Source organism: Alternaria burnsii (genome assembly GCF_013036055.1).
Source record: "Alternaria burnsii strain CBS107.38 chromosome Unknown 693, whole genome shotgun sequence".
In the NCBI taxonomy this organism is placed as follows: domain Eukaryota; kingdom Fungi; phylum Ascomycota; class Dothideomycetes; order Pleosporales; family Pleosporaceae; genus Alternaria; species Alternaria burnsii.
In genome coordinates, this window is record NW_024066117.1 from 143,403 (window position 1) to 168,345 (window position 24,943).

Consider the following 24,943-nt stretch of genomic DNA (forward strand, 5'->3'; position numbering starts at 1 on the left):
AACCGGTATACGCCAAACGGACTCTTCTTGAGCGTACTACTTCCCACGCTCACAGTACGCTGTTTTGCAGGCTGCTGTTCGAGATCCAACTAGAATCGTTCTCTTGATCCGTTGCCGTGGTTCTCGAATAGATCGTCTAGATAACCACTGGGAGTGCGGCCGCCAGGGACATTCGTGCCGCCAGGTACATTCAGCGACAACTGGCTTACGGCGTGGCCGTCTTGGCCGTAGATGCTTCTCGTATTACCGGGTTGGCCGAGAGTTGCAACGCTGTTACGGTTGTATACAGATAGGCCGTCTCGTGATGGTGGCGCGCGAGCATACCCTCCGCGTGACGGTGGCAGTGATGGCGATTCCGGCGGTGACATACCAGATCTTGCGCTAAATCGGTTTCCTGGGGTGGAGAGGGAGAGCGCTGAGAGATTATTGGGGTTCTGGCCTCCAATGTACATCTGTGGTGATCCAGCAGCAGGGGCTGCGTTACCAGATGCGTAGTATCCTGCAGGAAGATAGGTAGAAGATCGGGCCGCTACAGAATCCCGCAAACCGGCGGCACCACCTGCAGTTGGAGAGAAGAACAAGGACGATGCCGATTTCTGTGCTGCAGGCGCACCAGCGAAAGCTTTCGACGACTTGCCAATGGGGGCGGCGTTTAGGTGATCCAGAGACATGGTCGAACTCGCTCCGACCACATTGTACATTCCCCGCTTCTTACCAGGCACTGCTGACATGGCCTTGATATCAGCCATGTTCTGAGCCATGGCCGCCCGCTTGACAGAACGATGCAACGACCACGCAACGAGACCGCGCCACGCCAACACCGCCGCACCGAAGAAGGCGAGAATAGCACCGACGCAGATGAAGACGGTTCCATCTGGAAGATCGGACTTTTGCATAAAGGCAGCACCGGCTGTGTCTGGGACTTTGACATCCGGGATACCGACACCGGCCAGTGTTGGCGCACCTACAAGATTGAAGACGCTCGTAGACCCTGTCTGGGCAGCCGTACTAGAGGGCGCATCTCCTGTTGATGCGGCCTCGGTGGTCTCGGACGTGGCGGCTTGCGATGTGGTTGCAGCTTCTGAAGCCGCTGCTTGTGATGTCTCGGCGGCGGAGGTCTCGGCTGTGTTTGTCGCTGCGTCGCCTCCTGGTTGCGTGACAGTGGACAGGTCGGGTGCGTTCTCGATTTGAGCGAGTACGGTAGGAGCGACAACGAGCAGCAGGCCTGCGAGGCCCACAAAGGGTCGCATCGTGGGTTGTTGTGTATAGGTGTGTGCGGAGGTAGGGTCGCCGATGGGCAGTGTGCGGAAGGGGCCGAGTGGGTTCAGGAGATGGCGTGGTCAAGGCTCGCAGTCCAGCAGGCGTATTTCAAGACTCGATTGGTGAAGGAAAAGCAAGGAGAGGAAGACGCAATCGCAGGTGATATCGATAGGACAGAGAAGCGCCGAAACGAGTGACGGGGAACGAGAGGAAAGGCTGATGGTGGAGTGCAAGACGGGGTCAGGGTAACAAGGGGCGGAGTCGTGGACCCGCTGGCAATACGCGTAGTCTGAGCGCCCAGTTCGCGTGATGTCTGGCCGTATTCGATGTAGACTAGCGATAGGAATTTTATCAAAAGAGACAATAATTAGAAGCAGGTTGCTTTGCACGATGATGGAACAGTCCGCGTGCCAGGCCTGCAAGCAAACGGCTGTTGACGTCTGCACTGGTTGTCTGGCTCAGGGATGCAGGAAAAACATCGGTATGCAGGGCCAACGATGACAGATCCCAACCCAGGAACGTCGCTTCTATTCTGGGACCTGCGTGATTCGAGAGTTTAGGGCTTAGCGTCGAGCTCTTTTCCTCTGTCAAGCCCACCAATCGGCGCCTCGACCCTCCGACGGCCTCGTTCTCTTGGCATCAAAAAGCTGCCGCCCTTATCGATAGCAAAAAGTGGTTTGCGAACAATCCACCAGCACCACACGACTGCGATCCTGACGACTGCGCGAGCCATTACTTTCACTCTCCAACGCTGCATCGCTACAAAGGTAGCGAAACCCAAGGAGCTTCATAGACGACTGAAGCTCGCTGACGAGGGTCCCAGGACCGCGTGCAACCATGGGTGTCGCGAAGAGAACGCGCAAGTTTGCGCAGACGAAGAGAATCGTTGGTATGTGTGGCGTCATGTCTAGATGAGCTTCTGTTAACACTATCAGGTCAACGAGATGCTCGACTGTATGCGACAATGCGCCCCACTGCCGTTTGCGATGTAAGAGCTGATCATACTGCAGTAAGAAGAATCAAATGGCTGGTGAGATAGAAGCAAAGAAGAAGGAGGATGAAAACAAGGCAAAGCGAGAAATGTATGTATCTCGGATTTCGATTTGAGTAAAGAGCAGGCACGACTGACATTTTACAGCCCACAAGTCTCCTCGGCCCTCTTCTTCCAAGCCAACACTGCCCTTGGCCCGCCCTACTCCGTCCTCGTGGACACCAACTTCCTCTCTCACACAGTGCACGCAAAGCTCGAACTCGACAAGGCCCTCATGGATCTTCTCTACGCCAAGGCAACTCCAATCATCACGACCTGCGTTATGGCTGAGCTCGAGAAACTCGGCCCAAAATACCGTATTGCGCTCAGAATCGCTCGCGACGAGAGATGGCAGCGCCTCAAGTGCGAACATAAGGGCACTTACGCCGATGATTGTATTGTGGACAGGGTCCAGAAACACAGAATCTACCTGGTCGCGACAAACGATAGGGATCTCAAGAGGCGCATAAGGAAGATTCCTGGTGTGCCGATTGTTAGCGTTGCAAAGGGCAAATATGTTATCGAAAGGTTGCCAGACGTGCCTGATAGCCATTAAGCTGGGGACAAGGATAATGCGAATAGGGCCAAAATGGGTTATATGCATAGCGAAAGGCGTTCAGGTCATATCAAGCAGTCGATGCTATCTCAACAAGTATTTCCACAATCCTCGAAAGAAAGAATGAATCATCAGCTCACATGTGGTTTTACAAGCAATCCGGAACCTTTTGATGTTTAGGTTCATTTGCATGTACGACGAGTGAAAGCTTGGTATGGATAATTTAGAATGCAGGATCTCTCAGCTACAGACATTCTATATGAGCGTCAAACACAGCGCTCAGCACAGCTACCACCGGCCGAGCGCTGGTCTTCTATCCAGCAATCCATGACATCTACGAACCGGACGCCTGCCCAATGCGAAAGCACCCTACTCGCTCAACAATGCCGAACGCTCCAAACGAAGACGAAAAGTGATGAAGATGTAGAACAGTGAAGGATAAAGATATAGAAGAGAACAGCGCTCTCAGTACACGGAACAGCTTGTCTGGGCCCGAGTAAGAGCCTGCGTGAACATAGTCTGCATGGCCATATAGTGGAAGATGATACCTCCCAGCACAGCAACATGCCAGATATTGTGGGAGCAGCCTACGTAATCGAAGAAGCCGGGAAAGAAGCGTTCGGGCGTCTTGCTCGCATACAACAATGCACCGGTAACGTACACGAGCAAACTCTTAGTGACGGGCGCGTAGAAGTACTGTGCCCATGCGACGCCACGGGTATACGCGAGCTGGCCAAAGGGCAGGAAGCCAGTCAGGGCGAGGGAGCAGTAGAAGAGAACACGGAGCCAGGCCATGTCCGCTCGATTGAAGGTCGGATGCCAGGGTAGAATAACACCGCCAACGCCGAGAAGTGCTGTTATGCACATGTATGACCAGCGCGAGACGGGTTCGCAGTAGAATGCGGCGTATTCAGTCGTCATGATAGATGCGGCGACGAGCAAAGAGATACCAGTGTAGTCTACACAGGCGAAGCGTTCAAGTAATGTTTGGTGTGATATGCTGTTCATCGTGTGCCAAATGGTCGAACAAGCCAGGCATTTGCATGCCGCAAAGAAGAAAACTGCCGCTATGAAGATGTCGGCCTTGGTCGACATGCTGAAGTTGGCACTCGAAGGGTAGAAGTAGAAGGCAATGGCAAGAACCATGATGAATCCAAGGAGATGTGTCCAGATATTGATGAGCTCGTTGTGGAGGCCGAAAATGGATCGAACGCAAGCCCACTTTCCTTCTTGAAAACGGTAGCCCTTGAGGATATGTGGGTTCACTCGCCATGGCTCTGGTAGATCCTCGTAGTGTATCAGGCCGTGTGCTTTGGCTCGCTCCAAGGCCCGTTGGACGGCGTGCTCAACTCGGAGTTCAATCGTTTCACGCGCGCGTCGTGCCTTGTCTAGACCACCGTCCACAACACCCTTTGCGATCTCGATTCCCTCGTCCATCTTTCTCCGACCTTCCTCATAGAATTCCTGTGCATAGGAACCGATCGATCCGTCTCTTATGGCGTATGCGCGCGTCTCAAACTCGGTCAGATAGTTGTCCATAAGCACTATTCCTTCTAAGACCTTCTCTCCTAGGGTCTCTTTCCGTTCCATCGCATCTTTGTACCGGCCCTCCAATGTCTCGACGAATACGGAAGCCTGTCGTCGTCCAGCCTCGATTGCGCCATCGGATATCTTCGAGCAGGATTCGCGAACGGCAAGCAGGGTGTTGTATGCGTATTCGACACCGGCGTCGTACTTGAGGTGGCCATAGTCTTCCAGAAAGTCCATCCGGCAATTAAGTTCGACCAAGAAGTTTCGAAGCTACATACTTGTTAGTACATGGTAAGCGCATACGTACTGGTTTACTTACTAACAACTGGAAGTTCTCCGCTTCCTGCATGCAGGGTCGTGTATGCCATGAGTGACGTCTTTGGCGTTGTGCAGGTCTCTGGGGAGCCATTGTGCCGTAACCTCGGTACGTGGGTTGTATAGGCTCTTCTTGTGAAGCCATAACTGCTGTGCTTACCCCAACGCTCGAGTTCGAGCGCGGCATGCGGGGCATCGTTATATAAGTCTGGCGCGAAGCTGCGGGGGGCTGTTCGAGGCGTGGCGATCTTTCTCGTTCGACGTTCCAATCGATATCGGGCCCAAATTACGAGGGTACAGCAAGGCGCGGGGAGGTAAGGCGATTGGCTGATATGCGCATGTGCACAGAACGTCTCTCTGGCTGGGTGACCGCCTCTGCTTGTGGTGTTGGGAAAGATAAATAGTGAGGATGTGGGTCTTTTTCTCCGCCTATCGGGGTGACTAGCAACGGGCGTGGTTGCCGAAAACGTCTTTGGTTGGACAACACAGTCCTGATGGGGCGAACAACTAGAGGGAGCAATGTCTTCTTGTATTGTACAGAATGGGGTCGAAGCAAAGGCACGGGAGAGTCAATTGAGCGCATAGCGTACATGCATGGGGTCCGAGTGTTGGCGTCGTCATGGGGCTACCGCGGTCAATTCACTGTCGGGTTCCTGACAGTAGGACCCTTTATTTCTGCGGCTCTTGTAGGGCTGAGATGCTGCATTTTTCAGGTGGCAGTGAAGGACTCCATCCAAAGTGTCTGTTCTGTCTCCTTTGACACAGATATCGCTCAGGATACTCGTTACACAGCAGAAATGAAAACTTGACGGTTCATGTTTGTCCGGCTCGAACACTGAGGGCCGTCGACGGCCTCGCCTATACCGGCAGGTGCGTCGCTTGGTGGCTGAACCCGGCCTTGGCAATGAGCCACACGTGGCTTGATTCCGTCATCGCGTGCCGTCATCCCGAGGGGACAAGACTTACGACCTTTGGCGGAGCAGCGGATGGTTGATACCAGGCTATAGACCGTAAATGCTTCGTTTGTATTATGCTGTGTAACTTGCTTTGGGCCGCACGCATGTTTAGGCCCAGACGTTCCCACGTGCTAGCGCCAATGTCCGCGGTCTCCGCGGGACGGGGCTATTGAAACCCAACGCTCACCATCTTGGCATTTAATTTTTTGCGGCACGTTGGAGTGATACACCAAACTATCGACTTTTCGAAATGGTACTCCAAGCTATCAAATACTCGCGCGGCCAGCTCGAGATTCTCGACCAGCTGAAACTACCCCACGCTGAAGAATATGATGGCATCTACTCCAGCACTGATGCATGGCACGCAATCAAGGATATGCGAACGCGAGGAGCGCCAGCTATCGCCATAGTCGCTGCTCTCGCTCTCGCAGTTGAGCTCACAAACACGAAGCTTTCTTCAGTAGCAGAAGAAGTCAAGATTTTCATTACAGAAAAACTGGACTACCTGGTAACGAGCAGACCAACTGCCGTCAACCTTGCAGACGCAGCTAGCAAGCTTCGAAAAATTACCGAGGAAGCTGCTGCGAGTGAGGGAGCAAGTGGAGAAGCCGTGAGAGGAGCATATGTTGCCGCTGCCGAGAAAATGTTGGTCGACGACGTGAGCGACAATGAGAATATCGGCAAGCATGGCGCGGAGTGGATAATGAAAAATACGGAGGCAGGAAAGACGGGACCTGTGAGCATGATGACACACTGCAACACCGGGTGTGTACGATTCTGCATCAGAGATTTTCAACTGCTAATCGTACAGATCTCTCGCAACTGCAGGATATGGTACAGCGCTTGGAGTGATCCGATCTCTACATGCCAATGGATCGTTGAAGCACGCCTTCTGCTCTGAAACGCGACCATACAACCAAGGCTCCAGACTGACAGCATTTGAGCTGGTCCACGACAAGATACCGGCAACTCTCATCACAGACTCCATGGCCGCAGCGCTGCTCCGACTACGGGGTGGAAGCGAGAATATTGCGGGTATCGTGGTTGGTGCTGATCGGGTGGCCGCAAATGGTGATACTGCCAACAAGATTGGAACCTATTCATTAGCCATTCTTGCAAAGCACCACGGCGTCAAGTTCCTGGTTGCAGCACCGAGGACTACTATTGACCTGAAGACCGAATCGGGGTCAGACATCGTCATCGAAGAACGCCCCGGGAAGGAAGTGACGCTCGTCAAAGGACCGAGACACGATGGAGTCACGCTAGATCTTGGTGTTGTTGAGACTATCAGTATTGCAGCCAACGGTATCGGTGTATGGAACCCAGCTTTTGACGTCACACCTGCAGAACTTATTGATGGTATTATCACCGAGATAGGTGTGGTTGAGAAGGACAGCAATGGTGTGTTCCATTTGGATGAAGTCTTTAGAATGGAGGGTTCCGAAGTAAAGCCCTCGACTGTCGGTGGCTTGTGAACAGGTGCCCAAGAGCACGTACAAGCGCATGATATGCCCCCTTAATGCTAAGACTCCAACATGTCCATTCTGCTAAGAGCGCATTGATCATGCTTGTATCCATCCTCGCTCGTGTCATCCATCATGCGCATGAGAACGAGGGTACTCGGTCGTTATTCTCGTAGTATTCACGGCGTGCTTGCAATATATCCGACCCAGAGTTGGTGCAGGGTGTACATGGTTCATATCGCAGAGCAGACGCATGGCTTTGTAGATGTTATTTGGCATCCTTTTCTTCGGTTCCGGAAGACTTGTCAGGATCTTCCGGAGTATCTTTCAGCTCTTGCTCGGCCTTCTCGGCTTGCGCCAGGAGTGCCTCAATCTTTTTTTCAATAGAATCGAGGTGGCTCTCCAGGGCGGCTGCGGTCTGTTCGCCTCGCTGCAGTTCCTTGAACGCCTACCCGAGCTGTTAATTCCCAAAGTACAGCGATTGCCATAAAACTCACTTGGGCAAGATCAGCCTCGGAATGCGATGCAGCATCTGCGCCGTTCTGTGCGTTCGACATGATGAAGATGATGTAAGAGTAGTGGATGTCGGGTCCTGGTGCTTACCGACGAGGCAAGCGCGTCTTCGAAGATGACGACTGAAGCACCTTAGCGCGAACTTACCCTGGGACCTCCAGGGCTGCGCGAGCAGCACAGACTCTCAACCTCCCTCATTACACCTTTCGCCATTCCCGCCCGTACGCGCTCCTTACATCTTTCTAGTTCTTGTACCGCATGCGCGCATCTCCACTGCTCTAATCGACCCGCGATAACTCGCCCGCCATGTTCTCTGGGTCCAACTCGTACCTAGGGGGTGGGAACAGTGCCCGACCGGGGCAGCCTCAGTATGGGCAGCAGCAGCAACAGCAGCCCTTCCAGCAGCCTGGAGGCTTTCAGGGTGGATTGGCACCTCAGCCGACGGGATTCGGAGGTGCTCCAATGCAACCACAGTTTACTGGCTTTCCGGGCCAGCCGCAGGGCTTCGGACAGCAGCCAACGGGCATGCAACCGCAGTACACAGGCTTCCCAGGGCAGCAGAACCAGCAGTTCCAGCAGCAGCAGCAGGCTACCCAGCAGATGCCCTTCCAGACTGGCGCGCCGCCGCAACAGCAGCAGCAGCAACAACAACCGCCTGCTCAACCGCAACGGCCGCAGCCCACAGGCATGACATCAGCCCAGATGGCTGATTCATTCCGCGGCAGCTCTGCGTCTTCAGTGCCACCACCCGTTCCTGCCAAGACGACCAAGATCCCGAACATACGGCTGTCCTTCATCACGGCGCAAGACCAGGCCAAGTTCGAGCAGCTGTTCAAGTCGGCTGTTGGGGATGCCCAGGCTTTGTCCGGAGACCAGGCGCGGGACCTCTTGATGCGATCCAAGCTATCTGGCGATGCACTTTCCCACATATGGTACGTCCAGCAACTTGCCCGCATAATCCAGTGCTAACAAACATAGGACCTTGTCGGATACGACCAAGTCCGGCCAGCTCCTGTTTCCCGAATTTGCGCTCGCCATGTACCTTTGCAACCTCAAGTTGACCGGCAAGGACCTGCCCAACTCCCTCCCCGAACGAGTTAAGAACGAGGTCTCTAGCATGGTGGATATCATATCGTTCGGAGTCGGCGACGATTCGTCAAGCCGCCCAACACCGGCGAGCAATGCACCAAAGTTCAACGAGCCTCCTACAATTCAGCAGCCCCAGCCCCAGCCATCGAACAGCCAATTGTTGAATACGTTGGTCACACAGCCAACTGGATATGGACAGCAGTCAATGGGCATGCAGCCACAACCTACAGGTTTCGGACAGCAACCGACTGGTATGCAGCCGCAGCCCACTGGCTTTGGACAGGCCCCTGGTGGCTATAATGGACCACGTCCACCGATGCCTCCGATGCCTACCGGCTTTGGCTCAAACCTCGCGCCTAATCAGACCGGCATGGCACCTCTCAATGCGCAGCCAACCGGGATGCCAGGTCAGTGGGGTCTAGCCAATACCCCAGTCACTGGATTGCCAAACATTGAAGCTTTGGCGCAACGAATGATGCCTCAGACTGGCCGGGAGGGTGGTAACCATACGACTGCCGGTTTGACTGGCAACGCCACGATTCCCTGGGCCATTACGAAAGGAGAGAAGAAGCTGTATGATGATACTTTCCGAGCCTGGGATGGTATGACCAAGGGCTACATCAGTGGAGCGCAAGCCCTTGAAATTTTTGGACAGAGTGGACTGCCCAAGCCAGATTTGGAGCGCATTTGGACCCTCGCCGACTCTGCTGACAGAGGTCGTCTTGACCTAGATCAGTTCGCGGTTGCCATGCATCTGATCTACCGTAAGCTCAACGGCTACCCCATCCCCGCTCGTCTCCCCCCTGAGCTGGTGCCACCATCTACGCGCAACATCAATGACTCTATTGGTGCGATGAAGAACTTGCTACGTGGAGATGCCGAGGACAGGAAGAACTCTGGTGCTTTCCTTCAGCCTCAGCGCACTGGTGTTAGCTACCTAAAGTCTCACTCGTTCCGCGCTGGTAGTCCGCAAGCCGGTGGCCGAAAGGATGCTACAGTTTTCCGTAACAACGACGATAATGTAGGCTACAAGTCGAGCGCTAGACATCGTCTTGGTGGTGGCGGTCGCTCGCCTTCACCAGCGCAGCCGGCTTCTCCTTCTTCAGAGCGATCTGACGAGATGTCACTTGACCAGCTGAGAAAGTCTGTCAAAGAGAAGCAAATCTTGTTGGATGCCATGGATACACAAGACGAGAACGCAGCCGATGAAGACGATGCGCTGGACCGCCGAGACCGCCGAGAAGCTGAGGATCTCTACCGCCGCATCCGCAGGGTACAAGAAGACATCGATGCCCATCCCAAAGCTTCACTTAGATCGTCTGACTCGGATGCTGAACGTCGTGCCCTGAAGCGCCAACTACAGACCTTGACTGATCGCTTGCCTGAACTTGCGTCCAATGTTCGCAGAACAGAGCGTGAGATAGCAGACGCCCAACTTGAGCTGTTCAGACTCAAAGATGCCAAGGCACACCCTGGATCCGCATCTACCATCGTGGGTACTGGACCTGGCGGTGCGGTGACTGAATCCGACCGTCTGAAAGCTCGCGCTAAGGCTATGATGCAGGCACGCTCTGCTGCATTGACCGGAAAGCCTGCTCCTGCTAGCGATGACACTGGCGCTGCAACTGAGCGCTTGGAGAAGGAAAATTCGCGCATCAGAGCAGAGAGGGAGAACAATGAGCGTATGATTCGTGATGTTGAAGACAGTGTGAACGAATATACTAGGGGCCTAGAGTCGAGCTTGAAAGAAGGAGGGCATGACAATACAAGTGAGCATGAACGACGCAGATGGGAGGAGGCTCTAGGTGTGGAAGATGACGTTAAGGACTTCATCTTTGATCTGCAGCGCAGCAGCCGGGCTTCGCGCATCCGCAAGGACGAGTAAATATTATCCGATAACTTTGGCAAGCATCTTGCTAACCTCCCACAGTAAATCCCGCGATAACTACAGGGCCCGTTCAGAGGAGAGACGGCCAGCAACATCTCGCTATGAGAGCCCTGCTGCTCGTGTCGACCCCCCTCCTCGTGCATCAACAACTACACCCGGCGGTGGGTCATACTCGGCATATAAGACTCCAGAAGAACGTGCGGCATTCATCAAGCAACAAGCTGAGCAACGCATGGCCGAGCGCCTAGCTGCCTTGGGTATCAAGGCTCCTGTCAAAGCTGGCGAGACACCTCAACAGCGTGCCGATCGCGAGAAGAAAGAACGTGAAGAGAAGCTGCGTCAGGCCGAAGAGGAAGATGCGCGTCGCGAAGAAGAGCGTCAAAGACGTCTCAATGACGAGTCCGCAGCACCACCTGCTCCGACTAAGAGCAGCGGCAAGAAGCCCGCACCGCCACCCCCAGCTTCGCGTAAGAACAAGACAGATGTTGCGCAGCATGATGTGCAACAGGCGGAAGCAGAGTCGAAGAGAGCAGAGAATGACATGGCTGAGAAGGCTCTTCGCGAACAGCAGGAAGCACAAGAAGCTGAGACAAGGCGCATGGAGTATGTATACATTGATCTATCCTCTACGTCTATACTAATAAACACTAGGGACGAGGAGCGTAGACAAGAGGATGAACTTGCCAAGGAGCGGGAATCCGCTCAGGCTAGGCTTCGTGCCCTGGAAGAGCAAGTTCAACAAGGTAAACTCAAGAAGGCTGAAGAGAAGAAGCGCAGAGAAGCTGCTTCCAAAGATGCCAAGGAGAAAGAAACTCGACTGGCCGCGCAGCGCGCTGAGATTGAAGCTGCTCGTGAGCGCGAACGTCAGCTGCAGATGCAGCTTGAGGCGCTCGACGACGACGAGTCCTCGGATGACGATGGCCCGCAGAACATCACGCCTCAGGACACTACACCTACCGCGAGTCAAGAGTTGCCGCGTGATACTGCACCTCCACAAGCACCATCAATCCCCCAACTTTCGCACAACACACCACCATCGTCCATCGCCAGCCCGCCTGCGTCTTCGGTGACCAGTCCTCACCCTGGCTTAGGCGACACTGAGACCAAGAACCCATTCTTGAAGAAGATGGCAATGTCGAACCAGGAGAACAGCACTGTCTCGACACCTCCGCCCCCGCCGAGCAATACAAGCGAGGTGTCCACGAACCCTTTCCACCGTCTTACTCAAGAGCAAGCCAATAAGGCTGCTGCGCCTACATTCAATGAGCCTGCTCAACCTTCAGCGCGCAGACTAAGACAAGACGATGACGACTGGTCTGTCGTCGACTCAGACGACGACGACTCATCCGACGATGATGAGGCACCACAAGGTGGCGCCAAGCAGTTGGCTTCCATGTTGTTCGGTACCATGGCACCACCACGTCCACTTTCCTCTATGGACAACAAGAGCCCGCGTGCTGAGAGTCCAGCTGTGACATCACCGCCCGTTGGTATCCCACCACCTCCTCCTATGCCTACGAGCGGTGCGCCTCCGCCGCCGCCGGGCCCGCCACCGCCACCAGGTGGTTCTGCACCTCCGCCACCTCCAATGCCTAGCATGAAAGCTCCAGGTGGAATGCCGAACCGTGGAGCGTTGCTTGGCGAGATTGCTGCTGGCAAGGGGTTGAGGAAGGTAGAGACTAAGGACAGGAGCACAGCTTCCACTGCGGGACGAGTTTTGGGTTAGTGCGTAGGTTTATAGAATTGTAGTATAATCGCGTCTGTTTAATTTGAACTCGAATTTGATCTTACGATGCTAGCACATTGCATGACCCTTTAACGTATGTTTTCTAGACCGGCTGTTGTAGTATTGCTACGTCCCCAGCACAAAGGATGATACAAACCGGAATTCTTCAAAGCTGTACCTAATAGAACCATGCCCTAAGATACTTGCATGATGTTACTTTACTGTGTTACTAAAACAAACAACGACATAGGTTTCGGTCCATGGTGTTCAATGATATTTGCTTGGGATTAGTACTTCTGCATGCACCAGATATATCTTGCTAGTTCTACTGCCGGCGTATTGTAGTCATATATCATCTATTCTGCTCCAACCTATACCTGCTTCTGGTCCATGATAATAACACCCTTTCCCTTCATTTTGCCTCCATGCGCTAACTCAACCAACTTCTCAATCTCACTTAATCCCTGAAACGGATTCGTCTGCACTGTAATACCATGCTCTGCAACCAGTTTCAACATATCGCGTGCCTCACCTACAGTAGAGATGACCGACCCTCTGACCCTGATATCGCGAAAAATGAGCTCGTGATATGGGATTACCACGTCATCCGGTTGCGCAATCTGAATCATAGTGCTATGCATTTTGGTGATAGCACATGCCGTAGCCGCCGCCGAGGAAGCATCGCTTACATTCAAAGTAGCCGTCGCACCTTCATTGTTCGTACAAGCATGTACAGCTTTGATGATGTCCTCCCTGCTTGTTCTAGCATCAATGGTAACATCTGCACCACAGTGCCGCGTGAGTTCCAAACCTTCATCTCGCGCATCGATACCAATAACATTCAACCCCATTGCCTTTGCAAACTGCACGCCGAGATGACCGAGGCCACCTCCGCTACCTACAATGGCTATCCATTCTCCTTTTTTCACGGCAGACAAGACAATGCCACGGTAGATAGTGATACCCGCACAAGCCAGCGGAGCAGCAGTCTCGAAAGACACCTTGTCAGGTAACTTTGCAGTTTGCTCCGCATCAATTTTCGCGTATTGAGCGAAAAAGCCGTGGTTTGTCACACCCAGAAAACCACCAGTCTTCTGGCAGTATTGCGGACAAGCCGAGGGGCCTTGACATTCAGCGCAGGTCCCACATGCATGGTATAACAGTCCTGCCATGACCCTGTCGCCTACCGCGAAGTCCTTTACGGAAGAACCTATGGCTACGATGGTACCAGCGCCTTCATGAGAAGCTGTGCAGGGAAGGGGTGTGCCCATGTTGCCAGCAGAGACCATGGAGTCTGTGTGGCAAAGTGATGCGACGGCGACTTTAATTAGGAGGTCTTTCGGTGCGAGGTCTGACGGAAGGGGGATTTGATGAACTTTATACGGTGAGTTGAACTCGACAACTTGCGCTGCCCACATCTTGGTTGGTAGGTCGGGAGTGGACATGGTGAATGTTTCTTGTCTCGACAGGGAAACGACTACCTGCTTGCCGAATTCGAGGGCTCTAAGGTCTACAGCTGTATCTACCTTGAGATCGGCTGTGATTGTAGTATTCGAGATATGCGATGATAAGTTCGCCGTACAAAAGAGCATGCGATGTACACTCGAAAGGTCGAGATATGACGTTGCTGAGGGGTAATTGATGATAGTGCACACTGCTAAATCCGGCATAATTCCATCTGGCAAACGCCATGTACTATTATGGCAGCACTAGGAAATGGCAACAATCCGCCGCCTCTCATTTGACATTGTCGTAGCCAACGTCGTGATCGAGCAAGGGTAACTTCCACCAGTCTCGCATGCATGTGCTCTATCTCGAGTAAACTCACCGCGAAACACTGTCCCTGTTCCACTTCTACTTATGAATATAGAGGCTTCAGAAGACTATATTGGAAAGATGCTAGACACGAGGAAGAAGCTACCGGGAGCGCGACCAAGACACGACGGCACGTGACAGTGGACATCCAACTCTTTACAGGGGCCCGTCAACGGCCTTGCAAGAGTCTCGACCATCACCTAGCTAATCAGATACTAAGCCTACAGGTCTTCATAATAGTCTAAACGTAACACAAGCCTAAACGTAAAGCAAGGACAAAATATAAGAGAAGCGATCTCGGAGCTGGACCCATCGGTCAAGAACTGGACAAATGACATAAAGGAAAGTCTGAGTGGAGCGTACCACTATTGACCAGAGCATCGAGCCCACAAAGTGACCTTGGCTGTGAGCTTGACGGAAGCTTGTGTGGTAATGATCGCATCCCGGACATGCCTCTGCAGAAGTGCTTTGATCTCGAATAGGACAAAAGGAACACATAGTGTAAGAGTGTCCGAGCAATAGTCGTAACCAGTCCTGAGATGGCGATTGAATCTCGGGAGCGAACCTTCTTGTCGAAGCCACCTCAAGATGGGAAACATAAGCTGGCAGGAAAGCTGCATGTATAGCGGAAACTGCCGTGGGCGAGTCGCGTTCCTGTGTATGGCCGGGTACAACAACCGCACTAAATAAGTGATGGGAGGTTCCAAGATTTACTGGAAACTGGTGCTGAGGATCGGCAAAGTTGATTAGTAGGACGGGTTGGCTTCAAGGTTCGATGAGCGACATGATAGAACTGTACATGTCGATTCCAAGGTTGTGTTAGGCAACCTCGGTAAAAGTAAACCGGGCAACACTCGTGGTAAAAACAACAAATACAACGCCATGAACCCCTGTTCCCCCTACTACACGACTCTCTGCAACGCCTTTTCGGCTTTAACCTCCTAGTTCGGAGCAGGAAGCTGTCCATGGATCGTACACACCGCTTGACGCCAAAAGGAAAATTTAGACACCGGCACTTGCATGTGGTCATCTCACCATCGCGTTTAGTATGACACCATTACTCGTTGCAAACACGGGTGTTAGCGCGCAGCCCGCTCCCTTCCGCGGACCCCTGGCATCCCCACTTAAAAAACATGCTGAATGCAGCGAGAACCGCCACCGCGGCATTTTTGCAGCGAGGACAGAGTGGGAAACGCACAGTCCGTCATGGTCAAAAGTGAGAAAGGCATGCGAGCGGATGACGCGGATGATTGTCGCCGTCATGTACAGTACGGTATGGGAGATCTAGATTGCGATGTCCCTGTACTGCAGGTAGTCTGCTGTGTGACTTGAGGTTGCGCGACTAGGGGTCTGATTGACAGGGAAAGGAACAGTCGCAGTGGATTTATTCACAAAGTGACTTGTGTGTGTGTCGGAACTGGATCTTGTTCTCTTCTTGTGCTCCATTCCTTTAACTGTCTGACGGGTATAACGGCGTGCCAGCCTTGATCTACATGTACCTAGCATGTGGGTGGGGGAATTGTTGGGCTACTACTGTACTATAGCGTTATCTAAGGCGTTGGGTTGTAAAGTGAGGCTTCTCAGAGCTTGGGCGGAGATGCACAATATTTGTGGCTTTTACTCTAGGGAAAGCATTCCCTACCGGATGTATGCTTCCCGCGTGCACGCAGGATCCGAGCACGAAGCCTGGGGGCGAAAACGGTTGTTTTGCTGGGGATTCGAGTGTGTGTAAGGACACGTGGAGATGAGTAAAGTTCACGTTCCCTCATGACGATTCTGTGGGCAATGTTACGGCAGAGACACCTAGCGTCGGTGGTTTGATCGGACCTTCCAACCTTGCTGTCTCGTCATTTCGACCGCCTGGCGTAGGCCATGCCAGTAACGCTTTCATGGCCATGGCCAAGGCGTTCTATTGTTTAATGGCCACAGTGGGCTGACAATGATGCCTTCCCACGCTGCCACTGCCTCGGGATCTGCTGAGAGTGCGTCATTGGTCGCGGCCTATGAATCCGCAAGATGGCCGGTACTCCTACCTATGGAGACTAGACGCATGTGAGGGCTAGAACGCGAGCGAGTTCGTTAATATCTGTGCAGCCCAACCAGCGCAGAAAGGGCCGATGAGCAAAACAGTGAGGATTCCCCATCAAGAAGATACCGAAAAAAAAGTAAAAGACCATATGAGCAAGGGTGCGGTTATGAGTACAACAGGTCTACGCGCACAAACTAGGGGCGAAGTTTAGGACGGGCAATGCAAGACAATATGTTACATTAAAACGAAAGTGAAAAGGATACAGGAACAGAAACTTCAATGATACTACAGTGATGACGAGAGCAATATAGGAAGGAAAGGATACTCAACTATCTAAACCAATCCAAGTACTGGCTTCGTCTCCTTCGTGTTTCCTGATCTCATCTTGCTTATTAAATCATCATCTCATCGTCAAAGTTCCTTCCTTCTTTGGTAACAACAACAAAAGCGAATGCATCGAAAGGAGATTGGTGCATCCACCACTGCCCGGCAGCGGAGAGCCCCAAATAAAGCTCGTTCCAGTTAAAAGAAAAGACGCATCATATTTACCTAGGCAACCCTCAACTTGTGAAATGCCAAGTGCGACGACAGCAATGACTTTACGGTTGATGCATTAGGTGCTATGCAACAAGTCCAACTCAAGTAAAAAGCACGTACCTAAAATGTTCGCATCTGAGGCATCATGCCGGTGGCTACACCAGGCGGCATTACCGGTGCACCCGTAGCGGAAGGGCCCAAGCGATGGAACATCTGGACCAGGCGCTCTCCGACACTGGGTTCAAGCTCTGTGCCATCCCTCGCAATCTTGACTTCGCGATTGGCATTCCACGGGTTGCGGAGGCCCCGGGTACGGTAGAATGGTAGACGGTTTGTAGAGACCCACTCAATCTTGAAGGGCTTGCCCCAGCTCTGTGGCACGGCTGAAGTATCGCCTTCGGCTTGTTGGGGCGCCTCGTCTCTGTCAGTCTTGTCGCCTTTGTCCTCACCCTCCTCTTCAGTGTCCGTGTCGGGGAGCTCTGCTTCCCAGAAAATCGTGCCGCGCGCAGAGTCGTCAATGATTCTTCCACGAGGTGCCCATTCTGTTGCTGGGGTCGCGATTGACTTTGGCACGTCTGTCGTATCTGCGATCGTCTCTGGTTTGGGTGCCGAGCCTGTGATAGAAGCGCCATCCTCGAGGATCGGTGACGCCATACGGGCGTAACCAAAGTACTCGCCCGACTTGTTCGCGGAGAAGATGAGGTAAACATTCTCAGCAGACTGGGTTCTGTCAGCCAGCTCTCACAGGCATGGAGTTTGTTATGCACTTACCTGATATGCTTTGTTCAGTGCATCTTCATTGTGAGACTGTGTAGCCCAGATACCGTTCCGAACACTGAGCTCCAGGTCTTGCAGCGTAAGGCTTTTCACAATGAAGTATTTCGTGGCAGTATCGGCAGATGATCTGTGATCTTCAATACTCTTGTGCGATGGTGAGCCGGCCGCGTCTTCTGTAAGATTATCAGTGACACTATCCTGCATCGGTGTCGCCGGCCGAGAAGCGTTCTTTTGCTGGCCTATCATAGCCGAGGGTGCTGTAGGGACGCCTGATGCTGGAGCAGAGCTGCGTCGAAGTCGACAGACTAGGCGCACACCGTTGAAGCGTGAGTCGTGGAATCTGTGCATTGCAGCCGTGCACGATGCTTCCGTGCGATAGTTGACAAACGCACAGTTGCTCTTGGATATCAAAAACAGACTTTCGATATCCTTGGTAGCGTCGCGAGAGAAGTGGTCCTTCAAGGCGACTATCGTGGTTCCAGGTGGGAGATTGCCAACCCAAAGTGCGTGTCCAGACTGTTTCGGTTTGCGAGGCGGCCCGCGAGGTATGGAACTCATTGGCCCAGAGCGAGGTATGGCTATGGTCACATCAGCAACTGCACATACGATACTCCAATAGCATTATGTGTAAGGACAAGCTTCTGTATACTTACCAGGAGATTGCGCAAATGGTGCACCGTATGGAGACATCGAGTCGCCTAGAAAATTTCCAGTGGCCATGCGAACACCCGAGAAGCCGCCATCGACATGCGAATAATCGGCAACGTGGCCTTGCATACCCGTGTTCGTCAAACTGGCCTTCCTTTCATACATCAATTGATTCTGAGTACTGAACCCGGGGTTAAATTGCCCTTGTGGTCCGTATGGCGCCGGATAGTACATGTACTGTGATGCCTGCTGATAGCTCTGGTATGGGGATGGCATCGGTGGCACCCCAGATAGACGGGGCTGGTTTGTCGCGAAGGAAGGATAGGCGCTGTATTGTGAGCCCTGTTGAGGCATGAAGGGTTGTTGGGGAAGCCCAGTAGCAAATCCAGGTCCGTATGAAGCATGTGTGGACATGTTGCTAGAAGTCATCTGTAGGTTCTGTCCGAGCTGGTATGCCACAGCTGACGTGGATGCGCCAGACAACGAGCGGGGTACCGTTTGCGGATTCGTTGAAGCATTGTCGTTGGTGCCATAGTTGGGTAGTGCGCCTGTCATGGCGCCCATGTTCAGTGGTGATGTACCGTGTTCCTGAGGCTGGTGAGATCCGTTCGCATGGGTCGATGATCGAAAGTCGGGTCGTAGTTGGCCATGAGGTAGGCCACTGAGCTGAGAATAGAACGGATCGCTACTGTCTGGTGATTTGAGGGATGTTGGAAATGAACCGGAAGTATTTCCGTCACGCGCAAGACCAGTTGTCGCGTTGTCCATGGCATGAGGCCGTGGACCAGGTGGTAGGTCGCCCATGTGTTGTTGTTGTTCGTAAACGACAGGAAGTGGTACCCACTGTTGGACCCAAACGAAAGCCATGTTAGTCCATATTACAACTCATACAACGAGGTCTAGAAAAACGAAAGTATAAAGGCCCGATTCGAACCAAACTTCCGAACATAGGAGAATGCAACATACCTAATTCTATATCAACGTATCCTTGAAGAGGTGTGGCAACCCGGAAGTGATGAGTACCGAAAGTAAGTCGCTTCCTAGGAGAGATGACGAACAAAGTTTGCCAATGGATAAGGGATGCTGTGAGGTGATCGCATGTAAAAAAAGAAGCCGGCAGGAGGAGAGACCGTTTGAGGGAAGATGAACGACTTCGGTTGATGTACTACCTTGGAGAAGGAGCTCGCTTAGGGCGGAACGAAGATGATGGTCAGAATTACACAACCACTAAGACGGCAGAAGCGATCTCTCAAAGCCCTTATGAGGTTGGAGACGGCGCAACGGCAGGGACCGCAATGGGCAAGCGTACGTGCGGCAGATATTAGGAGCTAGGGTCCCAAGGATGAGCTCATTGATTGGTCTGGTAGGAACGGGAAGGCCACAAGAAGGATCTCGCGAGTTTTCTGCCTCAATCGCCGCTGGCCGCAGTAACTGACCGTAGCTTGATTGGTTGTCGGAAGGCTGGCCGTGGCTGACAGGATTGACGTAGAATGACAGGGTCTGAACCGATGCTCTGGAGGCGAAACGATCATCAAAAGCCCAGCGAGGAGAAGATAATTGGGTGCTTGAGTCAAGGGGTAGTAGAAAACAAGTGTTGCGGACGTGGTATATCATCGGACGTGGCGAGTGATACCGTTTCTAGAATGCCATGGGCCGACAGCGCTGATCACAGACTATCTTACGAAAGCTTAGCGGGCCCTTCCTAGCAATCTCCGGCAGACGGAAATTTAGGGTTTGTTCTGTATACCGAAAAGCAGTTGGCGCGGAAGTGCTCGCGTCAATCTCTTGAATCGAAACTTGCCGAGAAAGTAGAAGAAAGCATTATATTACAAAAGCGCTCCAAGACCATAATACCAGGGTGTCCGCTAGCACCGGCTTGCACTGTAACAATTCTGCCTAGATCAAGATGATGAAGTAATTTGACGCCGTCCATGAGAACGGGCCCGACATGCATGCAAGGCAGGCTGACCAATTGAGGGAGCTACAACGACGGTGGACCAGACGCGACATGCACGAACTGAGCCGCCCAGAAGACTCCGGCCGTTTAGGAAACAGGGAGGAGCCATGGACGCCGCGTGGACAGCATTAGGGCGTCACGATGATGACAAGGCATGGAGCCAGCGTGAGGAGTTGACAAGGGACCCGGTAAAAGCATCTTGGGGCGCTGTTGAGTGGCTTCGTAGTAGGCTGTCTGGGCGGTGGTACTCCCCTGGTGACCCTGCGGCGGGAGTGCGTCGAAACGAGGGTGGAAGAAAGATGGAGCGGGCAGGTATGGCTCTGGGACCTATACAGGTTTAGCGCCGTAGCGCGACGGCGAGACGGTGGGCCGCCAGATGTCAGCACTCGCTTCCATGAATGCGAACACACCAGTGCAAACCAACGCTTGACGAGTTTGCAGTGGGCTCGGCACGCTTTCGGCAGACGGCTGGCCAGAATGGTCCGAAACCGTTTGCTCAAACATGGGAACTGGTTGTGGGCTGCCAGTGCAGAGGGCTTTTCGCCACACCCTCGGCGAGACCGCACCGTGCAAGTGATCTGCGCGCCACAGCACAGCCACCACACTTGATCCCGCGCGGTCATGATCGACACCCGGGCGAGCAATGAACGAAACGTCTGTCCCGTCTGCCAGGGTGCAAGAATGACGATAGTGTTACAAGAATAGATTTGCAGATCTTGAGCTTGTCCAAGTCGACTCGATCAACGTCGGGTGATTTGAGGCTCTCCGCTGTCGCACCGCTGAGCAGCAACAAGAGTGCTGCCAAAACACCCGTCTCCAGTCTAATACGAGATTGCGATGCCAATATGCCCATGGGCCGTGAATTCCACTTACGCATTCCCGGTCACTAGTGATATGGGAAACGTCAAGCTTTGACATCGCGCGCCCACATTACCGCAGTGGCGGTGCTGGCATCCGTTTACAGGGTCCAGCACAGATTCTTCATCGAATCAGCGTCCGGTCGCGAACGCGAGCGTTGGCACTACTGTAGAGCCTCTTCGTATCCAGAGGCCCAGCTGGAACCCTGCGGGGGTGCTCCAAATGCACGGTGCATAGCAACTGTGTCGCGAATTCAGACTCCGGTATAGCCGGTTCGTCCGAATAGCTTTCCCCGACTATCCGTACACGTTTGCGTGTCGTACGATGCAGATGCAGACGCAGTAGTGAAGCGACTGAGGCTGTGAAGGATGATCTTTCGATAAACTGCCCCCGTCTTGAGAAATCTTGCTCCGATAAGCCGGCTGAGACATGTACCTCGCCCCTGGCGATCCGCCGTCACCCCACATATCAGGTTTTGCACGTGTTCGGTAAACGTGGACCCTTGCGACGCAAAATCTAAATACTCCGTTATGTTTGATGGTTCTCTTGCAAGAATAGCTAACAGGGGCTGCAAATACAAATCACGGCTAGTCTACGGAGGAGCACTCATTACTGGTTGCTCATGCATTCGATCGCGATCTGTACATTCGCGAGTGCTGCACAACGTGACCCGGTTGCATACTATGTGGTGCCATTTTGCCACCAAAAGTACATTTTCGTTACCGGTGTTGGCGCGTCGGTCCACGACGCCGCATAAAAGTTCAGCCCAGGGAATATGCGCATGTCCATTTCAGAATGCTGGGGACTTCAAAGTACATATCGGCTGCTCCGGAACGCTCACAGCATATACATACGCTGCCCGCGCAGTAGACACAAACCTTATGGATCCCATACGTGACTTGCGACGTCGGCCTAGTATTGTATAGACTTTGGAACGGGTCGGAAATCCTGCCAATAGAAAATAACCAGTGACATATCATGCGCTCGCTCCAGCTGTTTCCGGTCCTGCGGCTTCCTTTGTGGTTCGCACTACACGAGTGAAGCAGTAGTGCAGGACTGGCTCAGCATATTTGTCAACTGCCGTCAATAACTATTTCTTGTTCAGAACCGGCTTCAGCGCGCTACAAATTCAGTCAGGAACTCTTCAATGTATTGAAAATAGCGTGGTTCTGCGACGGTGTCGTTGTGGCTTCCATCCGGTAGTTCCTTCCAGACTTTTGGTGCTTTGCAGACTTGGAACAATTTAGTCATGTGAGAAGGTCTGCAAAGCAGTCAGCAAACTGGAAGCCTACCGGCAAACGGTCCATGCCTAGGGTATGCGCTTACGGAATGATTTCGTCCTTGAGACCACTGAGGAATAAAATAGGGATCTTGGTAATCTTAGGGAGTGTCTCTTCAGTAGGCCAGATCTGGTGGCAGAGAGGAGTCAAGAAGCGAGCAGGAGGGAAAGCACTACTCCAGGTTAGTGATGACCTCCAACTCTAACGAAGTTACCTACGTCGGTATGAGTTTTTTGATCGATGTAAAGGTATTCTCTAAGATGATGCCGGAGATGTCGCCCTCTCTGAGGTTACGAGCAGCCAGTCCAATGGCAACTGCACCACCGATACTCTGACCGTATATTACAACCTTGGTGTCTCGAAGTTCGTGCCTTTGGCGGATATAGTCCAACCCGGTCTGCGCATCAATCATGAGCCCCTTTTCGTTGGGATTGCCAGAAGACAAGCCATAGCCGCGGTACTGCAACATCAACACATTGCACCGCAACTCATTTTCGAGGATCTTTGCGATGGGAAGCCTGTAGCCGATGTTGCCAGCGTTGCCATGGAACATGAGAACTGTTACATTGCGCGCATGTTGCTTGTTGGCTCGAATGAAGAATGCGCTTAGGGATTCGCCGTCCGGGGTAGGGATAAACAGTTCCTCATAGTCGGTAATGGCGAATTGCGAGGGCCTGGGTACGTTCGTTCGAGCGTCTGGAGGGAAAGCCCGGGGGTATATGATTTCACTATCACCATTAGCCAGATTCCAACGAGGGAACAGAAGATGGTGTACTTTTGCTTGAAGTATAGGAGACCGCTGAGCAGGGCGGCGACACCAGAGGATGCTAGGATGGGTACGCGCAGGTAGGACATGAACGTGTCCAATGCCGAAGCCATGCTCCCTGGTCGGACTTGGGGGTCTGTGGGGCGTAGGATGGATCGGGGCTCAGGTGCCGAACGACTTCGCGAGAATAGCAGCCTAGGTGAGGGAGATGGAGAAGGAATAGAAGACTCGACCATTCGGAGAGCCAGACAGGAAAATGTAGTACGGGGTTACAGTGCGCAACCGCATGTGAGTGAGGCCTAGAGGGTGTCGCATGTTACAGCTAGCGGTTGAGACCAATAGCGAAACGCCAAGGAAAACCAGCCGCGTACCGTCGAGCTGCCTACACCACCACCTGTAGCAGCTACTTACTCACCCCACAGCTTCTCTTGCCTCCACCACACGCTTCTCGGATATTCGGACTTGTCGAACCGCTCCTCTCTATAGTAGACCAGCTCATACTGCGACAATGATGTCCACAGGCATGTTGGGAGAAGGTACAGTTGCCGCTACAAACAAGTGAACTGCGGGAAACTCACACCGCGTAGATGGCATCCATGTCGACATGAACCACCTCAAGAAGGGCGAGGTCAAGTGAGTTGTTCGTGGGCCAAGAGCGCTGCCAGAGTGCTAACAAGCAACCCAGCCTTGGAACATCCATCATGGCCATCAACTTCAAAGACGGCGTCATATTAGCTGCCGACAGTAGGACGACGACCGGAGCATACATCGCGAACCGTGTCACCGACAAGCTCACACAAGTGCACGACACCATCTGGTGTTGCAGATCGGGATCAGCTGCAGATACACAGGCTGTCGCGGACATTGTGCAATATCACCTGGGCATGTACGGTACCACCAACGACGAGCCACCGACCACACAGACTGCAGCAGCCATCTTCCAAGAGCTCTGCTACTCCAACAAGGATCAACTCTCGTGAGTAAGGCACGGCCGTGCGACTAGCCGTCACTGACGTAAATGCAGAGCTGGACTCATTATTGCCGGATGGGACCACCGCCACGGCGGACAGGTATACTCGATTCCCCTCGGAGGCTCCCTGCACAAGCAGTCATACGCAATTGGCGGCTCAGGCTCAACATACATCTATGGATACTGCGACGCAAACTGGAGGGAGAACATGAGCGAGGAGGAAGGCATCAAGTTTGTCAAGGGCGCGCTCTCAGAAGCCATCAAGTGGGACGGCAGCTCGGGCGGTGTGATCCGCATGGTGGTGCTCACAGGCAAGGGCGCGCAGAGGCATCTGTACCTGCCAGACCAGAACTACGACGGGCCAGGCAAGCAGTAGAAGTGGTCGTCATGACGGTGGTGGGTACATAGGCACACCATGTATGATATAGCACGACATGATGATGATACCTAAATGAGCGAAATGAGACAAAAGGAATCCATGGCTACCATGATGCACCGGAACTCGGGCAGTAGACGTGGGATGGAGGCGCAACCACTGGCCAATCAACAGCCAGCATTAGGGCATTCGTCGCCGGTGTTTTTTTTTTGGGTGTGGCCCTGTTCCATCCATTCTCTCACGTGGCGGGACGGTCCGAATTGCAGAGGACCGTCTCGAGTGTTTTGCAAATGGTGGCGGTATGCGTGCAGTGCCGAAAAGAGCGAGAGTAGATGCACAGTGTCGTCACATGCGTTTTTGGACGGTGCAGGTGAATTGCGGCCAGGGTCTCTTGGGACCTCGCCAGTCGTTGGTCTGTGACGTTCGGGTTCCCCACGCCTTTGTCGAACAACACCTCATCACTCTTCACGCTGGAAGCCCATTCTGCGCGCATCCTCACCTGTACCTTGACTCGACGCGCGCCGTCCAATTTACTTTGGCTACGGCAGAGAGCAGCAGGCTTGCCCGCGACACCTGCGCCCCTTTAAGCTGCGTCCAACTTCGG

General features: G+C 53.1%; 11 protein-coding genes across 11 annotated transcripts; 4 read left to right on the plus strand and 7 right to left on the minus strand.

The window, feature by feature from the left end:
* Positions 1–89: 89 nt before the first annotated feature.
* GT037_007684 (uncharacterized protein) lies at positions 90–1,250 on the minus strand (the record flags this gene model as incomplete). The annotated part of the gene is made up of 1 exon (XM_038932731.1): positions 90–1,250. The coding sequence occupies one exon, from the start codon at positions 1,248–1,250 to the stop codon at positions 90–92; it is 1,161 nt and encodes a 386-aa protein (XP_038784232.1).
* Positions 1,251–2,097: 847 nt separating this feature from the next.
* On the plus strand, positions 2,098–2,846 carry GT037_007685 (fcf1-domain-containing protein; the record flags this gene model as incomplete). The annotated part of the gene is made up of 4 exons (XM_038932732.1): positions 2,098–2,149; positions 2,196–2,214; positions 2,271–2,342; positions 2,399–2,846. The coding sequence occupies 4 exons, from the start codon at positions 2,098–2,100 to the stop codon at positions 2,844–2,846; spliced, it is 591 nt and encodes a 196-aa protein (XP_038784233.1).
* Positions 2,847–3,311: 465 nt separating this feature from the next.
* Positions 3,312–4,887, minus strand: GT037_007686 (uncharacterized protein; the record flags this gene model as incomplete). Its single annotated transcript, XM_038932733.1, has 2 exons — positions 3,312–4,646; positions 4,696–4,887. The coding sequence occupies 2 exons, from the start codon at positions 4,885–4,887 to the stop codon at positions 3,312–3,314; spliced, it is 1,527 nt and encodes a 508-aa protein (XP_038784234.1).
* A 1,010-nt stretch (positions 4,888–5,897) lies between these two features.
* GT037_007687 (methylthioribose-1-phosphate isomerase) lies at positions 5,898–7,122 on the plus strand (the record flags this gene model as incomplete). The annotated part of the gene is made up of 2 exons (XM_038932734.1): positions 5,898–6,412; positions 6,459–7,122. 2 exons carry the CDS (start codon positions 5,898–5,900, stop codon positions 7,120–7,122), a joined length of 1,179 nt encoding a protein of 392 aa, XP_038784235.1.
* Positions 7,123–7,378: 256 nt separating this feature from the next.
* GT037_007688 (uncharacterized protein) lies at positions 7,379–7,700 on the minus strand (the record flags this gene model as incomplete). The annotated part of the gene is made up of 2 exons (XM_038932735.1): positions 7,379–7,558; positions 7,608–7,700. Coding segments are annotated over 2 exons (273 nt in total), but the record flags the coding sequence as incomplete, so codon positions are not given.
* Positions 7,701–7,929: 229 nt separating this feature from the next.
* On the plus strand, positions 7,930–12,326 carry GT037_007689 (polya nuclease; the record flags this gene model as incomplete). The annotated part of the gene is made up of 4 exons (XM_038932736.1): positions 7,930–8,555; positions 8,602–10,593; positions 10,643–11,203; positions 11,252–12,326. The coding sequence occupies 4 exons, from the start codon at positions 7,930–7,932 to the stop codon at positions 12,324–12,326; spliced, it is 4,254 nt and encodes a 1,417-aa protein (XP_038784237.1).
* Positions 12,327–12,697: 371 nt separating this feature from the next.
* Positions 12,698–13,771, minus strand: GT037_007690 (uncharacterized protein; the record flags this gene model as incomplete). The annotated part of the gene is made up of 1 exon (XM_038932737.1): positions 12,698–13,771. One exon carries the CDS (start codon positions 13,769–13,771, stop codon positions 12,698–12,700), a length of 1,074 nt encoding a protein of 357 aa, XP_038784238.1.
* Positions 13,772–16,827: 3,056 nt separating this feature from the next.
* GT037_007691 (yt521-b-like splicing factor) lies at positions 16,828–18,999 on the minus strand (the record flags this gene model as incomplete). Its single annotated transcript, XM_038932738.1, has 3 exons — positions 16,828–17,427; positions 17,479–18,062; positions 18,138–18,999. 3 exons carry the CDS (start codon positions 18,997–18,999, stop codon positions 16,828–16,830), a joined length of 2,046 nt encoding a protein of 681 aa, XP_038784239.1.
* A 1,417-nt stretch (positions 19,000–20,416) lies between these two features.
* GT037_007692 (uncharacterized protein) lies at positions 20,417–20,593 on the minus strand (the record flags this gene model as incomplete). Its single annotated transcript, XM_038932739.1, has 1 exon — positions 20,417–20,593. One exon carries the CDS (start codon positions 20,591–20,593, stop codon positions 20,417–20,419), a length of 177 nt encoding a protein of 58 aa, XP_038784240.1.
* A 1,467-nt stretch (positions 20,594–22,060) lies between these two features.
* On the minus strand, positions 22,061–23,229 carry GT037_007693 (bem46 family protein; the record flags this gene model as incomplete). Its single annotated transcript, XM_038932740.1, has 4 exons — positions 22,061–22,208; positions 22,274–22,399; positions 22,446–22,955; positions 23,003–23,229. 4 exons carry the CDS (start codon positions 23,227–23,229, stop codon positions 22,061–22,063), a joined length of 1,011 nt encoding a protein of 336 aa, XP_038784241.1.
* A 272-nt stretch (positions 23,230–23,501) lies between these two features.
* Positions 23,502–24,339, plus strand: GT037_007694 (proteasome subunit beta type-6 precursor; the record flags this gene model as incomplete). Its single annotated transcript, XM_038932741.1, has 4 exons — positions 23,502–23,529; positions 23,581–23,626; positions 23,679–23,969; positions 24,018–24,339. 4 exons carry the CDS (start codon positions 23,502–23,504, stop codon positions 24,337–24,339), a joined length of 687 nt encoding a protein of 228 aa, XP_038784242.1.
* Positions 24,340–24,943: the final 604 nt, after the last annotated feature.